This window comes from Dipteris shenzhenensis, chromosome 22, assembly GCF_047967505.1.
Source record: "Dipteris shenzhenensis isolate YYH24624 ecotype China chromosome 22, Dip_SZ_1.0, whole genome shotgun sequence".
In the NCBI taxonomy this organism is placed as follows: domain Eukaryota; kingdom Viridiplantae; phylum Streptophyta; class Polypodiopsida; order Gleicheniales; family Dipteridaceae; genus Dipteris; species Dipteris shenzhenensis.
Genome location: NC_141617.1, coordinates 47,998,811 through 48,015,821, shown reverse-complemented (window position 1 = coordinate 48,015,821; position 17,011 = coordinate 47,998,811). Strand labels below are relative to the sequence as shown.

Sequence of the window (17,011 nt, the reverse complement as noted above, 5' to 3'; positions counted from 1 at the left end):
AATTACACATTATTAAGCCCACGCTTGGACTTTTAAAACCAAAGTTGTCACGGTCTTGTAGTACATTAAAGTACTTAGAATTTCACGCCCCCGTGACAAATTTACCCCATGATCCCTCTACCCATGCACAATAAGGCCTTAATTGTACCCTAGGCTTGCTAAGTCTATAACTTGAGCTAGAATTATCAGAATCTATCCAAAGTGAAACCAACAATTACGGTTGTAGTGCGCTGTCTAATGTGCAATTGGTGATCAGGGTATAGATAATTGCATAATTGCAAGAGGCAAGGCTTGTGTAAGCCAAAGAAGCAGCAGTCAACTCCATAGGAAAGAAAAAGAAGGGCATATATTTGCCAAGGAGAAAGGCATGCATTTGTCAAGAAAGAAAAGTATGGATTTCCCAAGAAAGAAGGCCATGGATTTACCAAGAAAGAACAGACTTTGTACAACATAGAGAAGAAAGAGCTCAGAGACGAGGTTAGCAGCATGTACCTTGTTCAAGCTCAAGAACTACTTGGCACTAGAAGGTGGATGAGGAGTTTTATAGGCAAGAATGTTTTCAGTTGAGGACAAATGATTAGAAGTTGAGGGGATGCCTATAAATCACACTTCTCCCAAGAAATAAAGAGAAATCTTTTTATTAATGACTCCGGTCAAGGAAAATTGACTTTGGTAAACGAGAGCAAGTTTACTTTCCTTTGTTTTACATTGGTTCGTAAGCTCAGCGGGGATGCCCACAAGGGACTAGGATTGGTCCAAGAACTAGAATGCATGCATTAGTTGACCTCTAATGGGTTAAGGTGTGTTGAAAATTGTTTTATTTTTGGTAGGACCTTGGAGAGTGCAAAAAGGCCCTTGTTTTAATAAGAAAATCATAAGAAGCATGCCTTGCAAGAGAAAAGAAGGCGCCCAATTTTGGGGAGAAAGGACATGACAAGGGGGTGAGCAGCCTAAAGAGGGATTACTGGGCTAAAAGCAAGGAAATCACTATTTGAAGAAGAATGCTATTGCTTTCTAGGATAAGTCGGCCTATTTGGCTAAAAGCAGCAGGCCCGAACTTTTTGGGAAAGCCTAGCTTAGTGGTTGCGTGCCAAGCTTATAAATTAGAGAGCAATCTTGCTCTTTGGATGGATGAGAATTCAAGTTGTGACAGATTCATGCTCTCCTGTGAGCAAGCTTTGTGACAGTTTTTCTATTGCAATAAAGACTTTTTTTTTTTTTTGGTTGGGGGGAGGGAAGCCCTTATTTTTTGCCCCTAGTGTGGAGTAGTAGAGCAAGGGACTTACAAAGCCACACATGATGCAGAGGTCGACCAAAGCAAGCATGATGGAGGTCCAGCCCTACTCAGAGGGGACCTTCTAAGCTGAGGTGTCACTCTTGACATGGCCCATGGAGACCACAGCGAGAGGCAACCCGACAGACACAGATTCAGGACATTTCGCAGCCCATAGGAGAGCCACCATGGCACACACTTGGTTATATCTTTTAAGTACTAGTTTTGAGTACTACTTTTTGAGCACTAGTTTCTAAGTACTAGCTTGGAGTACTAGTTTTTGAGTTTGAGTTTTTGTAGCATCGCATCTAGCAAGGGCCTTAGCGAGCCCTTAGCGTCAGCCCATAATGGCTTGTATAGTTATCTCTAGGATTGCTCATCGGCCCGCGAGGCCTCCTGTAGAGGCAATAATACATCCTGTCTATTTCTATTCAAGTCCCAGCCCCATTGTTAAGTTTTTCTTGCTGTACAGAGTTTCCAGCCAGAATTCGAAGCTGTTTTTTTTTTCCCCACAAGAAAATTACATCATTAAGTATGAATGGAAACCGCGAGAGCAAGCTCAAATGCAGGAGTACATCATGCAATGCACGAGGAAAAAAACAGCTCAAAAGGAGCTGATAAAAACCAAGGCGGAGGCTGAAAATGCCACCTCAACCCTGAGGGAGACTCAGAGAAGAAAGGAGATCCTCTCCAAACTCTGAAAAAAGTATTTCTCTTGGCAGTGGCTGCTTTGGAGGATCCCTGCATGCTTGCCCATATGTTGAAGTGCTAAGTGCTCAGATTTGCTGTGAATTGAATATTGAAGCTGTGCCTTAGTTCAAGAAAGATTTCATTAAATGCCTTTTCAACAGTGATATATCATCCCCAAGGTATTTCTGCATTTCATACCTGTTGAGAGAGAGAGAGAGAGAGAGAGAGAGAGAGAGAGAGAGAGAGAGGGGGGGGGGGGGGGGGGAGGATTCGCTATACGACTGCAATATATATTAAGGAAAATGAGTTGTCTTTTTGGCAAAATTGCAGCTTCTTCCAATGGTGCTTAATAACTTTGAAGAAATCCTTTTGATGCAGAGTAATCCTTTGGCAAGGTGGCATATATGTCAAGGCTCTATCAATGGCCTTGCCTTTTCGATGGATGGATTATACCTTGCAACTGTTGGAAGGGATGGTGGGGGGGCTATCTAATGTTTATGCTCATTACTTCTTGGCTATTAGAGATAATTTTTTGGGCTTTTGTATGGGACGGATGCATTAAGAGAAGAGGAATAACATCTTTGACTGCTTTCAATTTGATAGGTTATCTCAGGATTTTTGACTTCAAAAGTGAACAACTGATCTGTGGAGGCAAAAGCTACTTTGGTGCTCTTCTTTGTTGTTCATGGAGGTATGTTTTTCTTTCTTCTATAGTTTTGATGCTTCTTAGCAACATCTCTTAAGTTGTATAACATTGCACACATGCATACATGCAAACATGTGCATGCATGCACATACATTTTTGAGAAGCTCATATAGGTCAAGGATTCTCTAGTTTCTGAAAATGTGACTCAATCAACTTTGGCAATACGCAATAGCAAGTTTGAGAACTCTGATCATGTATAGCACATGCAGGCATAACACACAGACGCACGTAGGCATAACACACACACGCGCGCGCGCGTGCGTGTGCGCACACAGGCACGGACGCACACACACACGCACTTGCATGTACTCGAACACATGCACATATGATGAGAGCATACCTTTTATAAGTTTTGGTGCAAACATTTGACCGGTGTTGAGAAACTTTGAAAGATAAGTGATGTCACATGTTCAAGTATCCAATGGTTTAAATATCCATATTCATAGTTCTCTAATTGTGGACAACTTTATTAAGTGCAGTGCAAGATGAATTGCAAAACGATCTATTCTACTATTGCTATTTCTTAGCCCATATAGAGTTTGAATCAAAACAAGATTAACACCATTTTTTTAACATTGGGATACTCCTTTCATTTGCATTGGTAACCCTCTTTGAGATGGGGGAAAACATGGTGGTTTGCCTTTTTTTTTTTGGTAAGAAAGTAGAGATTTGCAAATTGTTTCATGCTCACGACTCAAATGGTTTTCATGGATTTGTTTGTTCAGTCCGGACAGTAAATATGTCTTGACTGGAGGTGAGGATGACCTTGTCCAAGTTTGGAGTATGGAGGATCGTGCGGTTGTAGCATGGGGTGAAGGGCATAATTCTTGGGTGAGAATTCTGCCAGCTTTTTATTTGTACAACCTGAATGCTCATATATAGTTTCTTTGAATGCTAAAAAATATGAGCATTCAACGTTTTGTTTATGGCAGGTAAGTGGCGTTGCATTTGATCCTTTTTGGATGCCTCCTACTTCGGACGACACTGGAGACACTGTAACATATCGATTTGGATCTGTTGGACAGGTATTGGGTGATTCAATGTTATTGATGCAATATAGTGTGCTAGAAACTAGAAGAAACACTAAGCATATTTTTTAGTGAAGCATTGAAATGATCATGCACTAAATTTTACGTTCACTAAGTGTTTAGTTTGGATTAAAAAAGCCCTAAAATTATACAGCACAAGTTGAGATGGAAGAGTGCTCCATTGAATTGCTTAATGTCCAATTGTTGGAATGAACACAAAACGTGGATCTTCAGCTTCCTATATGGTTGCCCATTATGATTTATGGGACAGGTCAAAGCTATCCTAGAAAGTTACTTTCCATTGTAATGTTGGACCTTTCAACTTTGATTGATAGGGATGGGGCTATCTAGTGGGACTATCTATCTGTAAATTTATCTTTTAGAGTTAGACCATGAAATCCTAGAAATAGTATGTGGCAAGTGTATTCTTTTTATTCCCAAATGTGGAATAAGTAAAGACAAAGAAAACATCCTTTGTAGTTTGTTAAGAAAAAATCTAGTGACACGAAGATGTGTGGCATTTATGGCACATTAGCCTACACTATGCTAAGTACATAAAAGGTCTATGTAACTGTGAATTCTTAGGCACTTCGTTCCATTTGAAATGTATCTATAGAATGCTTAGACTAATCATGGTGGATGAATCCTAAGTGCACACATGATGAAGAGCTAGACTAGATAAGCATAAACTCAAGTTCAATTAGGTCAGTGTTACCAGAAACGGTTTGAGAAACGCATTTGGTACGTTTTATTTAGAAGTGTTTCAAGATTTAGATTCCAGGTTCGCCTAGAAACACACTCTAGTCATATATTGAAAATACTTAATATATAAAGTACATAAAATATTTGATACATAAATGGAGAACAGCAATTACAAGATGAGAAAATTTCATTATAGGACAAATAGACAGTATAATCCAAGACATGCAATCATAAAAAGATTGCCTAAGTGACATCCGGAAAAAGCAAAACATAGAAGGAGACTCTTGAAAGATTGCATGGTTTCTGTCCTTCCATATAGTGCAGAGTGACCAATAACAAACCCACATGAAAAATAGATCCCTCTCTCTCTCTCACACACACACTTTTTTTTTTTTGGTGAAACCAATATACTTATATTATGAAACATTCATTTACATCTGGGCAGAGCTCAAAAGAGAGCCAAAGCCCTATCCATCAGAAGCAGTAAAAGAAAAGCTGAATAGAAGAAACATCCAAATCTTCCTCATGTAAGGCATCATATAAAGACTGCCGCAATGAGGCTCGGAAGAACTCATATGGATGCTGAAGGGGAGAATTCAGATATGCTTGATTGCGCTGCAGCCAGAGGGTCCATAAGGCCTAGTATCTGATCCAGTGGAAGAAAAGAGAATACTGTGACAAAGAAGCTGATAGTTTGCCATGCATCCAGAAAAACCTGTAGAATCTGTGTGCTGGAAATCTGAGAGATAAGAAATAGGAGATTTTGTCTAGAAGGTCTCTGGAATATGAACAAAACCACAGTAAATGCGGAATACTCTCAGATGAAAGGTGACATCTTGGACAAATTGGTGAAGCTATCCGTCTTTGAGCCAATTTCACCCCTATTGGAAGAATACCAACAAGACATCTCCATAAAAAGAGTTGTTGCTTCAATGGCATTTTCAACTTCCATATCAATTGCACTTTTCCTTTCCACCAGGCTAATGACTTGTTCATATGCCATAGAGAATTAGCATGATGGGCAATCCAGGGAGGAGGTAATATCAATCGATAAGCCTGTATAGAAGTCAATAAATGCAAAGGCCTTGAGGATATGCTTGTATTTGAAGACTGAAGGTGCCAATCTTGAAGCCTGTCTCTGACATTCAATGTCGGAATCGGAACCAGAGGGAGTAAGAGATCAGCAATAGCTTTCCAAATGGGTCTATGATGCATGCCCAGATTGTATTGTCGACATGCTACTGGAAAAGGGAGATTTCCTTGCATATCTACCACGTCATCAATGAACCGGATACCCATTTTCATAAGATTGTAAGCTTTGATGGGATGTTGAACAGCAAGGGGAGAGGAAAACACAGCACTCACACACACACACGCGCGCGCGCGCGCATGCACGCACGCACGAACGAACGAACGAAACAAAAAGCCAACAAAGAAAAGCCTATAGAAAAATGCATGTTTTTAAATTACAAAAATGACGTTTTGTCTAGAAGTGCCACATTTGCATGTTTCATAGTCATGTTTTGTTGCGTTTTGATCTGACGAAACACAGCACACACACAAAGAATGCATGTTGTAACTAACATTTTTTCTGGAAGTGCCACATTTCTCACGTTTCATAGAAACTTGTTTGCTATAAATGTTTTGTTGTGTTTCAATCTGACGAAACACACATTTTTTGGTCATTGTGGATTAGGTTACAAGATTTAGACTTATACTCATAAAGAGACTTGCTTTTTATTGCATGAAAATGACTTCCCTTCCCTGTTATAGGAATGGAGTACATAACTGCATTGCTTTTCTCCTTGTCATGTGGCTGCATGCTCTTTCTTCATACCTTTACTCATGCCTTGGATCTATTCTTGTGCTTATGGCACCACAACTCTCAACGCCTCCCCTTGGTGCCGTGATGTATTGCTACTATAAGGTGGCCAGAATCTCATGTTGTCCACCGGCCAGAATCTCATGTTGTCCATGGGAATTACTCACAACCAAGGGATGGGGTTGGTTGGCAAATGCTATTGGCCTTCTATAGGAATTGAGAAAACACAGGGTGGCTAGTGTGTAGGAGAATCATCCTAGTTGTAGATGGAATCACTAGGCAACCACAAAAATATGGTCCTGCATCCAAAGGCATCATCAATGGCTCTGAAGCATGGTTTGGCTACATTCCAGGGAGTGGCATAACATGGCTGGACTTCCTTACAAGTATTGGTAGAAATGCATTTTCCTTGGTAGTTTGGCATATATTTTCATAGGCCTTCTGAGTGTCTCATAATTGCTCTAGGCATCATAGCTTTAACAGTAGTTGGCTGCGTGATGGCTTCCCATCTCTTTCAGTTCTAACGGTTGAATATGTAAGGTAAAACCACCGTCACATATATCCTGACTATGCAAGGTGTTTTGTGCTTGCAATGCACTAGCCTGTGAGGCAAAGTGCATTTCAACTTGATGGCTTCCCATCTCTTTCAGTTCTAACGGTTGAATATGTAAGGTAGAACCACCGTCACATATATCCTGACTATGCAAGGTGTTTTGTGCTTGCAATGCACTAGCCTGCGAGGCAAATCTGATGCCCAAAAGGAGAGAATACATGATGCAACACATCCAATGTAATGGGGTACAACATATTGTGGTTGGTTATCAAAAGTATTCCATTTGGCTATGAATCATCCTACAAGTGCCCTATGCCTTTTGCAACCTGTAGAGTAAGCTGCCCAAAACTTCCTCCATATGCATTTGACTCACCCATGGTATGTGATAAAGCTTTCTTTTTTTTTTTTCCAAAAAGAGACTTCTATTAAGTATTAAAGAAAACCGTTAGAGCAAGCTCCATACGGGATAGTGATAAAGCTTTCTTGCTGTCCCATTGTGCCAAATGCATGCACGTGATTTGAATTTCTGTCAATTCCTGCCTTTCTCACAGCTGAAAAAGTGATGGAGAGGTATCACCAAATTGGTACTTCTCCCAAGACATAAAGAGGAATCTTTATTGCATTGGCGATGGTCAAGAAAGTTGACTTTGGTTAACTAGAATAAGTTTACTGTTTTTACTTTTGCTTTGCATTGGTAAAAGAGAACTGTGGGGACGCCCACAAGGGACTAGGATTAGTCCAAGAACTAGGAATGCATGCATTTTGCTAACCTCTAATGTGTTAAAGTGTTGGAACTTGTTTGTGCAATGTGTAGGACCTAAGAGAGTGCAAAAAGAAACCAAGAGTGGGGAGAAAAGCACAAAAAGCAGGTCCCATAAGGCCTAAAAGCAGACAAGGGGGGCGCCTCTTTGAAAGGAGGGCCCACGAGATTAAAAAGGCACCAAAAGCACCGGATTTAAAAAAGAAATCCTAAAAGCTTGGTTTTTTTTTGGTGAAAGTAGCTTTTAGAAAGCAGGCTCTAGCTTTTTGCTAGGCCTAGTCTATAAAAGAAAGGCCCCTGACCTCCCAGTTTCATTCAAGATTGTACTTTGATGCTCTTTCATGAGACAGTTGTACAAAGATTATTCTATTGCAATAAAGACCTTCGGGGGGTCCAGCCCTTATTTCTGGGCCCTAGTGTGGTGTCTTGTATTCTTTCTCTCTCCCAGACCCCTCTTTCTATTGCTGCGATTCAGTTTCACTCCTCCTAGGCTGAGTTGCGATTCATTCCAGCATCATATCTTCCACTCTCTGAGGCGTACAAGTGCCTGGAAAGAGTGCAGCTGCAGCAATCCAGTTCCCAGCCCTTCTGGAAGATCATCTACTTGCTGCGATTAGGGTTTCCAGGCCTACGTGGTGCCCAAAGATGCTGCGAATTGACTCCAAAGCACCCAGACCCGCTGCGAATTGATTCCAAGGAGCCTAGCACTGCTGCGATTTGGTCTAGGGGGGATCCTCTACAAGCTATTCCAGGGAGTAGAGTCATATTGCGATTTGTTCTAGAAGCTGTTGTGTGTTGCAAACTGCTCAAAAGTGTCATTAGCAGTGATTTTATTGCTAAAGTATTTTCAATTATCTTAAACTTTGGTTATAGTGGTATTAGAGCATACGATTTTCACGTTCCTTGCTGGAAACGTCCAAGGCTAGCACAGAGCTGTGAATCAAGGTGAGGTGCACCAATTGTGCCCTGATTCTTGCTTGAGAAGGTGGGGCGCTCTTGTTTGTGAAGTAATACACATTGAGGAACGTGGGGCACTCGTGTTTGGAGGCTCGTTGTGACACTAGGAGGAGCTGAGGTGCATCTTTCAGGAGGCACAAATTCGTCTTGGCCGCCAGATGTCTCTTCTCTCTCTATCGCCCTATCTCTTGGGCTGTTCTCTTTTTTGTGATCTATCAAGTGGGAAAGGCGTTCATCCTATCGTCATCTTTGGTGATGTGCTTCCAATCTCTTGCTCAACATTCTCCTAGCAAAAAAAAAGCATATGTTTCTCCCAAAAAAGCACCCGCTTTTCACAAAAAGCAACCACTTTTTGTGCACACGCGGCCTTCTTTTATGCAAAACGGCGTAAAAGTAGTAAAAGAAAAAAAAAGCAATGAAAAGCAGCAGTTGCTATTCGTTTTTCTCAACATGGTCGCGGCCTCTCAGCCCTCACAAGTACAAGCGCCTAAGCAAGATTGCAACATGAAGGGGAGGATTCCTATCGAGAACTATTGGCTGAATGGGCAAAAGCAAGAAAGAACACTTCTTAGTGAAAGCTTGTCGTTGGATTAAGTGCTTTCAGAGATGTTATGGGAAATCTAAAGCTAAGTATTTCTTTCATGATTTTGAAGTTTGATTTATCTTTATTTAAAGATCTAACCCTTGTATATTATTACAAGGAAAGAAGTGTGTTGTTTCCTTGATTGTTTCAGGAATCAAAAGCACACATAATTTCTTATACATACATATGTGGTCCTAAAATATTCCTTGATGGGACAAGCTAGTTATTTAGAGTTATATTTCAGTTTTGGAGGATTCCAAGTTATTGTACACGAGTGATATAGTCTCTATAATGGAACCAATTTTCTGTGACCTATATGTGGTCTAGGCTATGGACTATTTGTTTGGTCTCATCAGACTTTTGTATACATAGTACTAGGACATAAGACTCTCAAAGTTATTATATCCAGTTTATGGGTTTGAGCAGCTTATGCCAAAGAGGGGAAGTGTGAGAGACTACTTGTACATCTTTTATGAATTGAAGACTTAGATCGATGACAGATTCAAGATCAGACCCTATTTGAGGATAGTATGTTCAAAGTTGGCAAGTTGATAGTCATGCACCTGATTTTATGATCTTCAACTAGGGAATTGAGTTATGATAACTAGTCATGATAATCAGTTATGTTCTTATGGAGGATGAGATGATCAAGTATCCTGGCAGAATTCCATGTGGTCATTATTGACCAAGTATTTCAGTTTCAAGTTATATTATCTCAGTTCCAGAGGAGTTTCAGTTATGATATTCAGTTTTGTTGTTTTCTTATAGAGCATGACATGCTCAAGTACCAGCTCTCAATATGGCAGCATTTTATGGTCATTATTGACCCAGTAGTTTATTCAGGATTTTGTTATTCAATAATTTCCATTGGGATTTGTTCTATACAAGAATTCTTACGGTTTCTCATGGATTATTATGGCTAAATTGACATAGTTTTACAGTTATCTGTCAGTTATATATCCTTTTGGAAAGTTAGTTTATGTCTGACCAGCACGGTAAGTGTTTGGTAGGAAGAAGACCTTGAGAATTGGGAGCACTTGTGCAGCGAATGGAATCTATCTTAGTAGAGTTCTTTCCAAAGCAATCCCAAGAAGAGGTTCACACTACTTGGAAACAGTAACAATATATGAGGTTGGCTCAGCCCCAGCCCCCTATTTAAGGGGGAGCCCCTTCCCTCCTTCCTCATTCAGCTCCCTCATATCTTCAGCCTCCTACAGCTCCTCCTCAGCCCCCTCTGGACAGCTTGACACTCACCCACAGTGGCCCTTTGACCAGCCTCATCCTTTGGCATCAGTTCACACAGCGCATCGGACGGCTGGGGAGTCGGGACAGCGAGCGGAGTAAGGTTTGGGGTCTGTTTCAGCAGCTCTTTTCAGTTATCTTATTCAGTCTTACACAGCTCACTCTCAGCTCTATACTTCATTCATCTCTCAGCTCTCTTTTAGGATCTATTACTCCTATATTTCACTCTCTCACTCATGTAGTAACCCTGCATTCCGGTGGACAGCACAAACCTCTCCCTGCTTTGCAGAAGTGTCCTACATCGTCAGTGTGGACAGTTTTAAGGTCTCGGTATTGGTCGGCGTTGCCTCTCAGGTCTTTGGGTCTTCTATACTTGTGCACAGTGAGCTCTTCAGATACATGTGTGCACAGTGAGCTCTTCAGAAGCACGCTTTCGTGCTCTCTCGAAGAGTGTTCTTTGTATTTCTCAGTTCTCCAAGTATAAAGCAAATTCTCCCTTGATTGGGGGAGGGGGCCCTCAGTGGGTACAGGGACCCAATTGGTTGTCGACTCTATTCTCTCTCAACCCTCATCTCCTTTCTCTCTCTATGGTACGCTAATTTCTCGCTAAAGGTTTAAAGAAGGTCTTGCTGTGAATTACACAATCAAATTACCGTTGCATGTTACATCCAAGGACTTACGACGACGATGTAGGTGGGGCGGCGGGCTCATGGGCGTCGCGGCGGATCTCCAGGTACAGATCCGAGATCATCTGGGTTGGGCTGGGCTGGCAGGTCAGAATGGTTTGTCCTGGTCGTCGGCTTTTACTTGCATGTTTGATGCACCTCGAGATGGTTGGCGCAATGGTACAACAGATGGCGCGATTGGTAAGTAGGATTGTGAATTGGAAGGCCTATTGCAAGGCTGGTTGTGGCTAACAAGCAATGGCGAGGCTAGCATAAACCTCTCCCTTGCCTTGCAGAAGCATCTTACATCGTTAGTGTGGACAGCATCAAGTCTCGGTATTGGTCGGTGTTGCCTCTCAGGTCTTTGGGTCTTCTATACGTGTGCACAGTGAGCTCTTTAGAAGCGCGTTTTCCATGCTCTCTTGAAGAGTGTTCTTTGTATTTCTCAGTTCTCCAAGTATAAAGCAAATTCTCCCTTGATTGGGGGAGGGGACCATCAGTGAGTACATGGACCCAATCGGTTGTCGACTCTATTCTCTCTCTACCCTCATCTCCCTCTATGGTGGATTACACTAATTTCTCGCTAAAGGTTTAAAGGTCTTGCTGTGAATTACACGATTAGATTACCGTTGCATGTTACATTGGTATCAGAGCTTCGGTCTCTATCCAGTGTGACTACTGCGAGTGTATGATTGCGTCGATATCCGGAGAGGTCACACGATCAAGCGCCATGGAAGGGTCAGAAAAAGGAGTCACCCTTGAAGACTTTGAAGAGGAGAAAAACTACCAACAAGATCCGCTTCCGGCAAGTGCTGAAGAAGTGATGGCGAACCTTCTAGAGCAAAATCGGGTCCTCCTACAGGAACTGGAAGAACATTCATCCCAGCTAGAAGAAAGCAGAAGACAGCTGGACCACACAAAACAACGTCTGAAGGAAAAAGAAGTAGAAAAGCCACTGGAAGAAAGAGAAACCAGAGATTTAGAAAAACTGCTCTTGTCGATGTGTGAGGAATACAAAAATGAGGAGGCACTGTGACATGCAGAGCTCGCCTAGGCAGAGAGGCAACAAAAGCTAGATCGAGAGGTGATGCTTCTTCAACACAAACAAATACTAGCCGCTATATAGAAGTTTGAGCGTAGTAGCCGTCACTGCCACAGCTTTGTCATCCATAAAGGTAACACCACTCACTCGGTCCAGTTCAAATTTCGTTAAGTATGATGGTAAGTGTGACCATTCAGCAATTTTGCAATTTATTCATCAGTTTGTAGCTCATTTTCCGTTAGCGTAGATTCAAGATGAGCAAGACAAAGTCCACCTGGCAACCCCTCATCTTACGTGTGAGGCAGTGACCTGGTGGCAACATTGGGCTAGTAAGCATACTGATCCAACAACGTTTAAGACAAATATCGTTTGGGCAACGTTTGTGGCCGACCTCAAAGCTCATTTTCTCCTACCTCAATATATGCTTAACCTGGAGGATGAGTTTTCTCGTCTCTCCGAGAATGGCTTGCCTGTGTTGACATACAATAACAAGGTCATCACGTTGGCATAGCAGTTGGGCGCGACGGACAATGCCAAGATGAAGCAATTCATCCGAGGATTGGACACCAATATCTGTTATACCATTCCGAACTTCGACCCGTCGGATTACCAGTGGGTGCTGACTCTCACACAGAATCAGGAGATGATGCTAAATGGGAGAAAGCCCAAGTAGGTGTAGAAAGATTCCAAAGCCCTGCAGCAATCAAACAACAGAGTGGGTAAGGATAAGAAGGACAACCAGTTTCAAAAGAAAGATGGCCAGGCTTCTGGTGAGGAGTCGAAGCCAAAGATAACTCCGGATGAGAAGGCTAAAGTTGGTATTACGGGAGGCTGTCTATAGTCCGAGGAGCTGAAGTGGTACCACCAAGAACATCGCAGCTTTCATTGCCATTACATTGCTGGTCATGGCAAGAAGGATTGTCCGAATTGGCTTGCCGAAAAGGCTGCGAAATCGCCTACGTCGTCCGTCGCCAATGTATTGGCTCTTCTAGTCCCGCCTCCATCCTGAGCTACGAATGTCGTCTTCCTTGCTTTGAACGCCGTTCCCATGGTGGTCTTTCAAGGTAAGGAGGGTGACATGTTAGATTAAAAGAAGGCGCTCATTCGGGCGTACGGTACAACTAATGGGCATCAATATATTGTCTTGTTCGATATGGGAAGTTTTGAAGATGCCATCTCTCCCAACTTGCCAAGACAATGGGGTGGACCTTGGTGCCTCACGAGCTAGCAGTGGACGGGTTCACGTCCGGCTTGCGCACACACATCATGCATAAAGCCATCCATTTCACTTTTTTAGTTCAAAACGCCATGTTTACGCGGGATTTTATTTTGACTCCCTTGATGGGGTGCGACATGATCCTCGGGATTCAGTGGTTCCATGAGCATGTTCCGACGCATGATTGGCGAAAGGACACTTTCACTATTATGGAAGGTTTACATGAGCCCACAGTAGTACGTGGTGATCGGAGCATACCAGAGATTTTGTTAATCTCGCATATTCAAGCAAGTTGCGCCATCCGCAAGAGTGCCAAATCGCTGTAGTTCAAGCCGCTCCTCCGATGGAGCAAGCAAGGGTGGATCTACTCCAAGAGTTCCAAGACATCATGCTCCGCGATGATCTGTCACCCCAGCTTCCTCCCAACCGACCAGAAGACCATCGCAATGATCTACTTCCGGACTCGACACCTCCAATTAAGTTCCCGTATCGACTTTCCAAGTCTATGGAGGGGGGTTAGAGCAACAGTTATCTCAATTACTGCGCGCAAGGTTTATTAGACCTTCTTCTTCGCCTTTTGCTGCACCCATTCTACTTGTGGCAAAGAAGGGTAAGTCCGCACGACTATGTGTTGACTACATAGCACTCAACAAGCTTATAGTAAGCAACAAGTTTCCTATGCCCCGCATCGAGTACATCTTGGAACGACTCAATGGTGCAAATTTTTTCTCAAAGATTGACCTCAAGAGTGGCTGCCATCAAGTTCGGATTTTTGAAGTTGACATCCCTTAAGGGGGTAAAGAAACGCAGACAAAAAGTTCAAGTCATAGGTAGAGCTTTGCAGGCCTCCTTGCAACGGCTGACCACGACAGCACCAGTTATGAAGATCGCCTCTTGGGATGATCCATTTCTGGTAATCACAGACGCTAGCAATGTCGCCATCGGGGCAATTTTATAGTAAGAAGATAGGCCCATGGCATATTACAATAGAAAGCTTAACGATTCCGAAAAGAACTATTCAGTTTATGATAAAGAGTTCCTCGATGTCATCCAAGCATTAAAACATTGGAAGCCTTTCCTATACGGACGGACTTTCACGGTTAAGCTAGATCACTAAGCCCTTAAGTGGCTTCAGACAATGCCTCGTTCACAATGGAGCAATCGGTAGCAACGGTGGAGCTAGATATTCTAGTAGTTGAGAGGAATGATCGAGTACGTTTTTGGTAAAAACAACCCCGTTGCCGACGCTATCAGTCGACATGTGAGGTAGCTTGGTTGCATAAGCTACTTTATGAACACTGGAAGATATGCTCATATGTCAAGCATTAGACCATTGACTCCTAGAAACTAATAGTCGTTAAATATAAATGTGTTTCTTGATATTGATAGTCCATCAATCTAGAGTACTTTACTCAAATAAGTCTAGTTATTGTCTCCCAATTGGCAAACATACATTTAATGCTAAAATGTCCTTTTGTCTTAAAGCAATATTTGTGGACCAAAAAGTTCTAGTATGAAATTTGTTTTGATGGAAGCTGACATTTCCATGGATTTTTTCGCACCCCAGGCTCCCTTAAAGCAACACAATCATAGATGCCATCATTATTTTTGTAGGTTAAAGCATTGGTTCACATCTAAGTTTGCTTTCATGGAGCCATAAAGTTGTACAAGGGCTTCCAGCCTCTTGAAATCTTAGGCATGATGCCTGTTTAATTTGTAGTTGATACAATTCTGAACACACTGATGGTCAACACCATTTATGTTGTTTTGTGCCTCCCATGTTACACAATCCACAACACCCAACCATCCTGCTTTGATAATTGAACATTGTTTCTTCTAGCAATGTTTGGGAAGCCTAAGAGTAGTGCAGCTTGATTATCTACCCAGCTTCTGTGCTGTAACCTGTTGTAGTACCCCCTCCTTTTGCCTTTTCTATGAGAGTTGGGAAGGATTTTTACAACTACTACCAATTCTCTGAGGGGTCTTGACATGAAGATACGCCTTTTAAGTGCACTTTAGACATCCATCCTCATGTTGGGAATTCCATCCCATTGCTGGAGTGCCTTTGTCTGATTATTTCATTCCTACCTGTTATATATGTTCTTTGTTCTAGATGTTTTTACTGGGTCGATATAAAATAAGCAGGCAAATAAGGTTATAATCCACATTATTGGGTTATTCTTTCATTGATCAGGATACACAACTGCTTCTATGGGACCTGTCAATGGATGAAGTGGTCATGCCGCTAAGAAGGTTAGCTCCTTTAGGGGGTTCACCCACATTCAGCAGTGGAAGTGGGCAGTCTGCTCGATGGGACACTGCACATTCAGTGGGAGCCCTGCAAGGGGCTCCTGTAAGACGTGAAGTTCCAAAGTTGGCTCCAGTTGTGTCTCATCGTGTGCATGTGGAACCATTGTCAGGATTACTCTTTACAAAGGATGCGATCCTAACTGTTTGTCATGAAGGGCATGTCAAGGTTTGGGTGAGACCAGAGAGCCCCACAAGAATTCAAGATAAAGTTGTTGGCAATACTAAAGACGACTTTCTGATCAGCCACAAGATGGGCAGCAGCCATCAAAAACAATGATCTATGTTCCTAGGTATGAGTGTTGCCAATCGCCTGCTTGCACGCTAAATTAGGGTGGCATTCAATACCAATCTTTTTTTTATTACTTTGTTTGGCTTTCTTGCTCGATCTCACACATTTCCAATTGTAAGCACTTTTTCAGGGTACGGCTCTCTTGCTGTTGTTGTGACATAGGGATACCTGTCCCACAGACAATGGAGATACATTTGACAAGCGGGCTTGTGGTCCAGATCTTTTGGCAGTTCATCGGGCTACTCCTGTGTGATTGAGCCTGCTGCATCTCAGATGCAGGTGCCAATCTTCTCTATCATTGGAGACAGTCCGCTTTAGTTTTCTTTACAAACGGAATGGCAGTACTACAGAGATGTTTCGAGAGAACTTTTGTTCCAGAAGTTAAGGTTGAGAAAGTGATGTAATGTGCTCACTTTTATATCTTCAATTCTCACTGTGTTGTGGGAGCGGGCATTTATTGCTCTAATTGATGAGGTAAATGTTAGTTTCATTAAAGAACAGCCAGTTGTAAAGGGCATCTCCTCACCAATTTTCTGGATTGGTAATTTATTCACTTATAGGAGACGGCACAAGTCATGAACAATCAAAAGGAGCTTAAGAGGAATAGTAACATGTGTACAAATAGACAGGTTCTGTGTCTTGCAATGAAGTTTGAGCCATATAAAAAACAACTCAAGTAAATGTTTGTGCTCAAGAGTCTGAGGTATTTTTGAGTTTGCAATGCTCAATGACATAAAATCAGTTGCTGGAGATGTGATGGGAAACGCTTACTCACGGCTGTAGTGAACCTATTTTTAATCGACTTTTTTCTGGTGTTCTGCTGTGTCAAGCACAGCTCTTCTAGCGAAATCCTATGCATATTCTTTGACGCCTTTTTGACAACAATGCATATCCTTTTGTCCCTTTCAGCTGTGGTCATATGAAAATGCAATTCTCAGAAAAGAACGACGACCAATTTTCTGATCAGTTATGACGTGTATGATAAAGTAGTAATCTGGAAACAGCAGTCAAAATCTAGATGAAGCTTTTCGATAGAGTATGTTCAGTTAAAAATATTATAGAGTCAATAAATGCCGGACTTCATCATGCCTGTCAGTCCATGACTGTTTTTTCCTAGTGCCCATAGTGCTTGCAGTAATTTCCTGTAATCTATTACTTCGTGATCTAGATGTT

The 17,011-nt window shown here is 42.1% G+C and overlaps 1 protein-coding gene across 7 annotated transcripts in view; it reads left to right on the top strand.

The window, feature by feature from the left end:
• LOC147888209 (uncharacterized) overlaps positions 1-16,758 on the top strand; it is a 97,894-nt gene extending 81,136 nt beyond the window's left edge. The window contains exons 8-13 of one of the 7 annotated variants that reach the window (XM_087393321.1): positions 2,342-2,438; positions 2,567-2,654; positions 3,395-3,500; positions 3,602-3,694; positions 15,434-15,839; positions 16,057-16,758. In XM_087393321.1, coding sequence (XP_087249447.1) covers positions 2,342-2,438; positions 2,567-2,654; positions 3,395-3,500; positions 3,602-3,694; positions 15,434-15,826 — 777 coding nt within the window. In that variant the 3' untranslated portion in view covers positions 15,827-15,839; positions 16,057-16,758. Of the gene's footprint in view, positions 1-2,341; positions 2,439-2,566; positions 2,655-3,394; positions 3,501-3,601; positions 3,695-7,588; positions 7,943-15,433; positions 15,840-15,968 lie in introns of those variants that run through there. The other 6 variants (XM_087393320.1, XM_087393319.1, XM_087393323.1 and 3 more) reach the window with 6 other exon arrangements.
• The last annotated feature ends 253 nt before the right edge of the window (positions 16,759-17,011 follow it).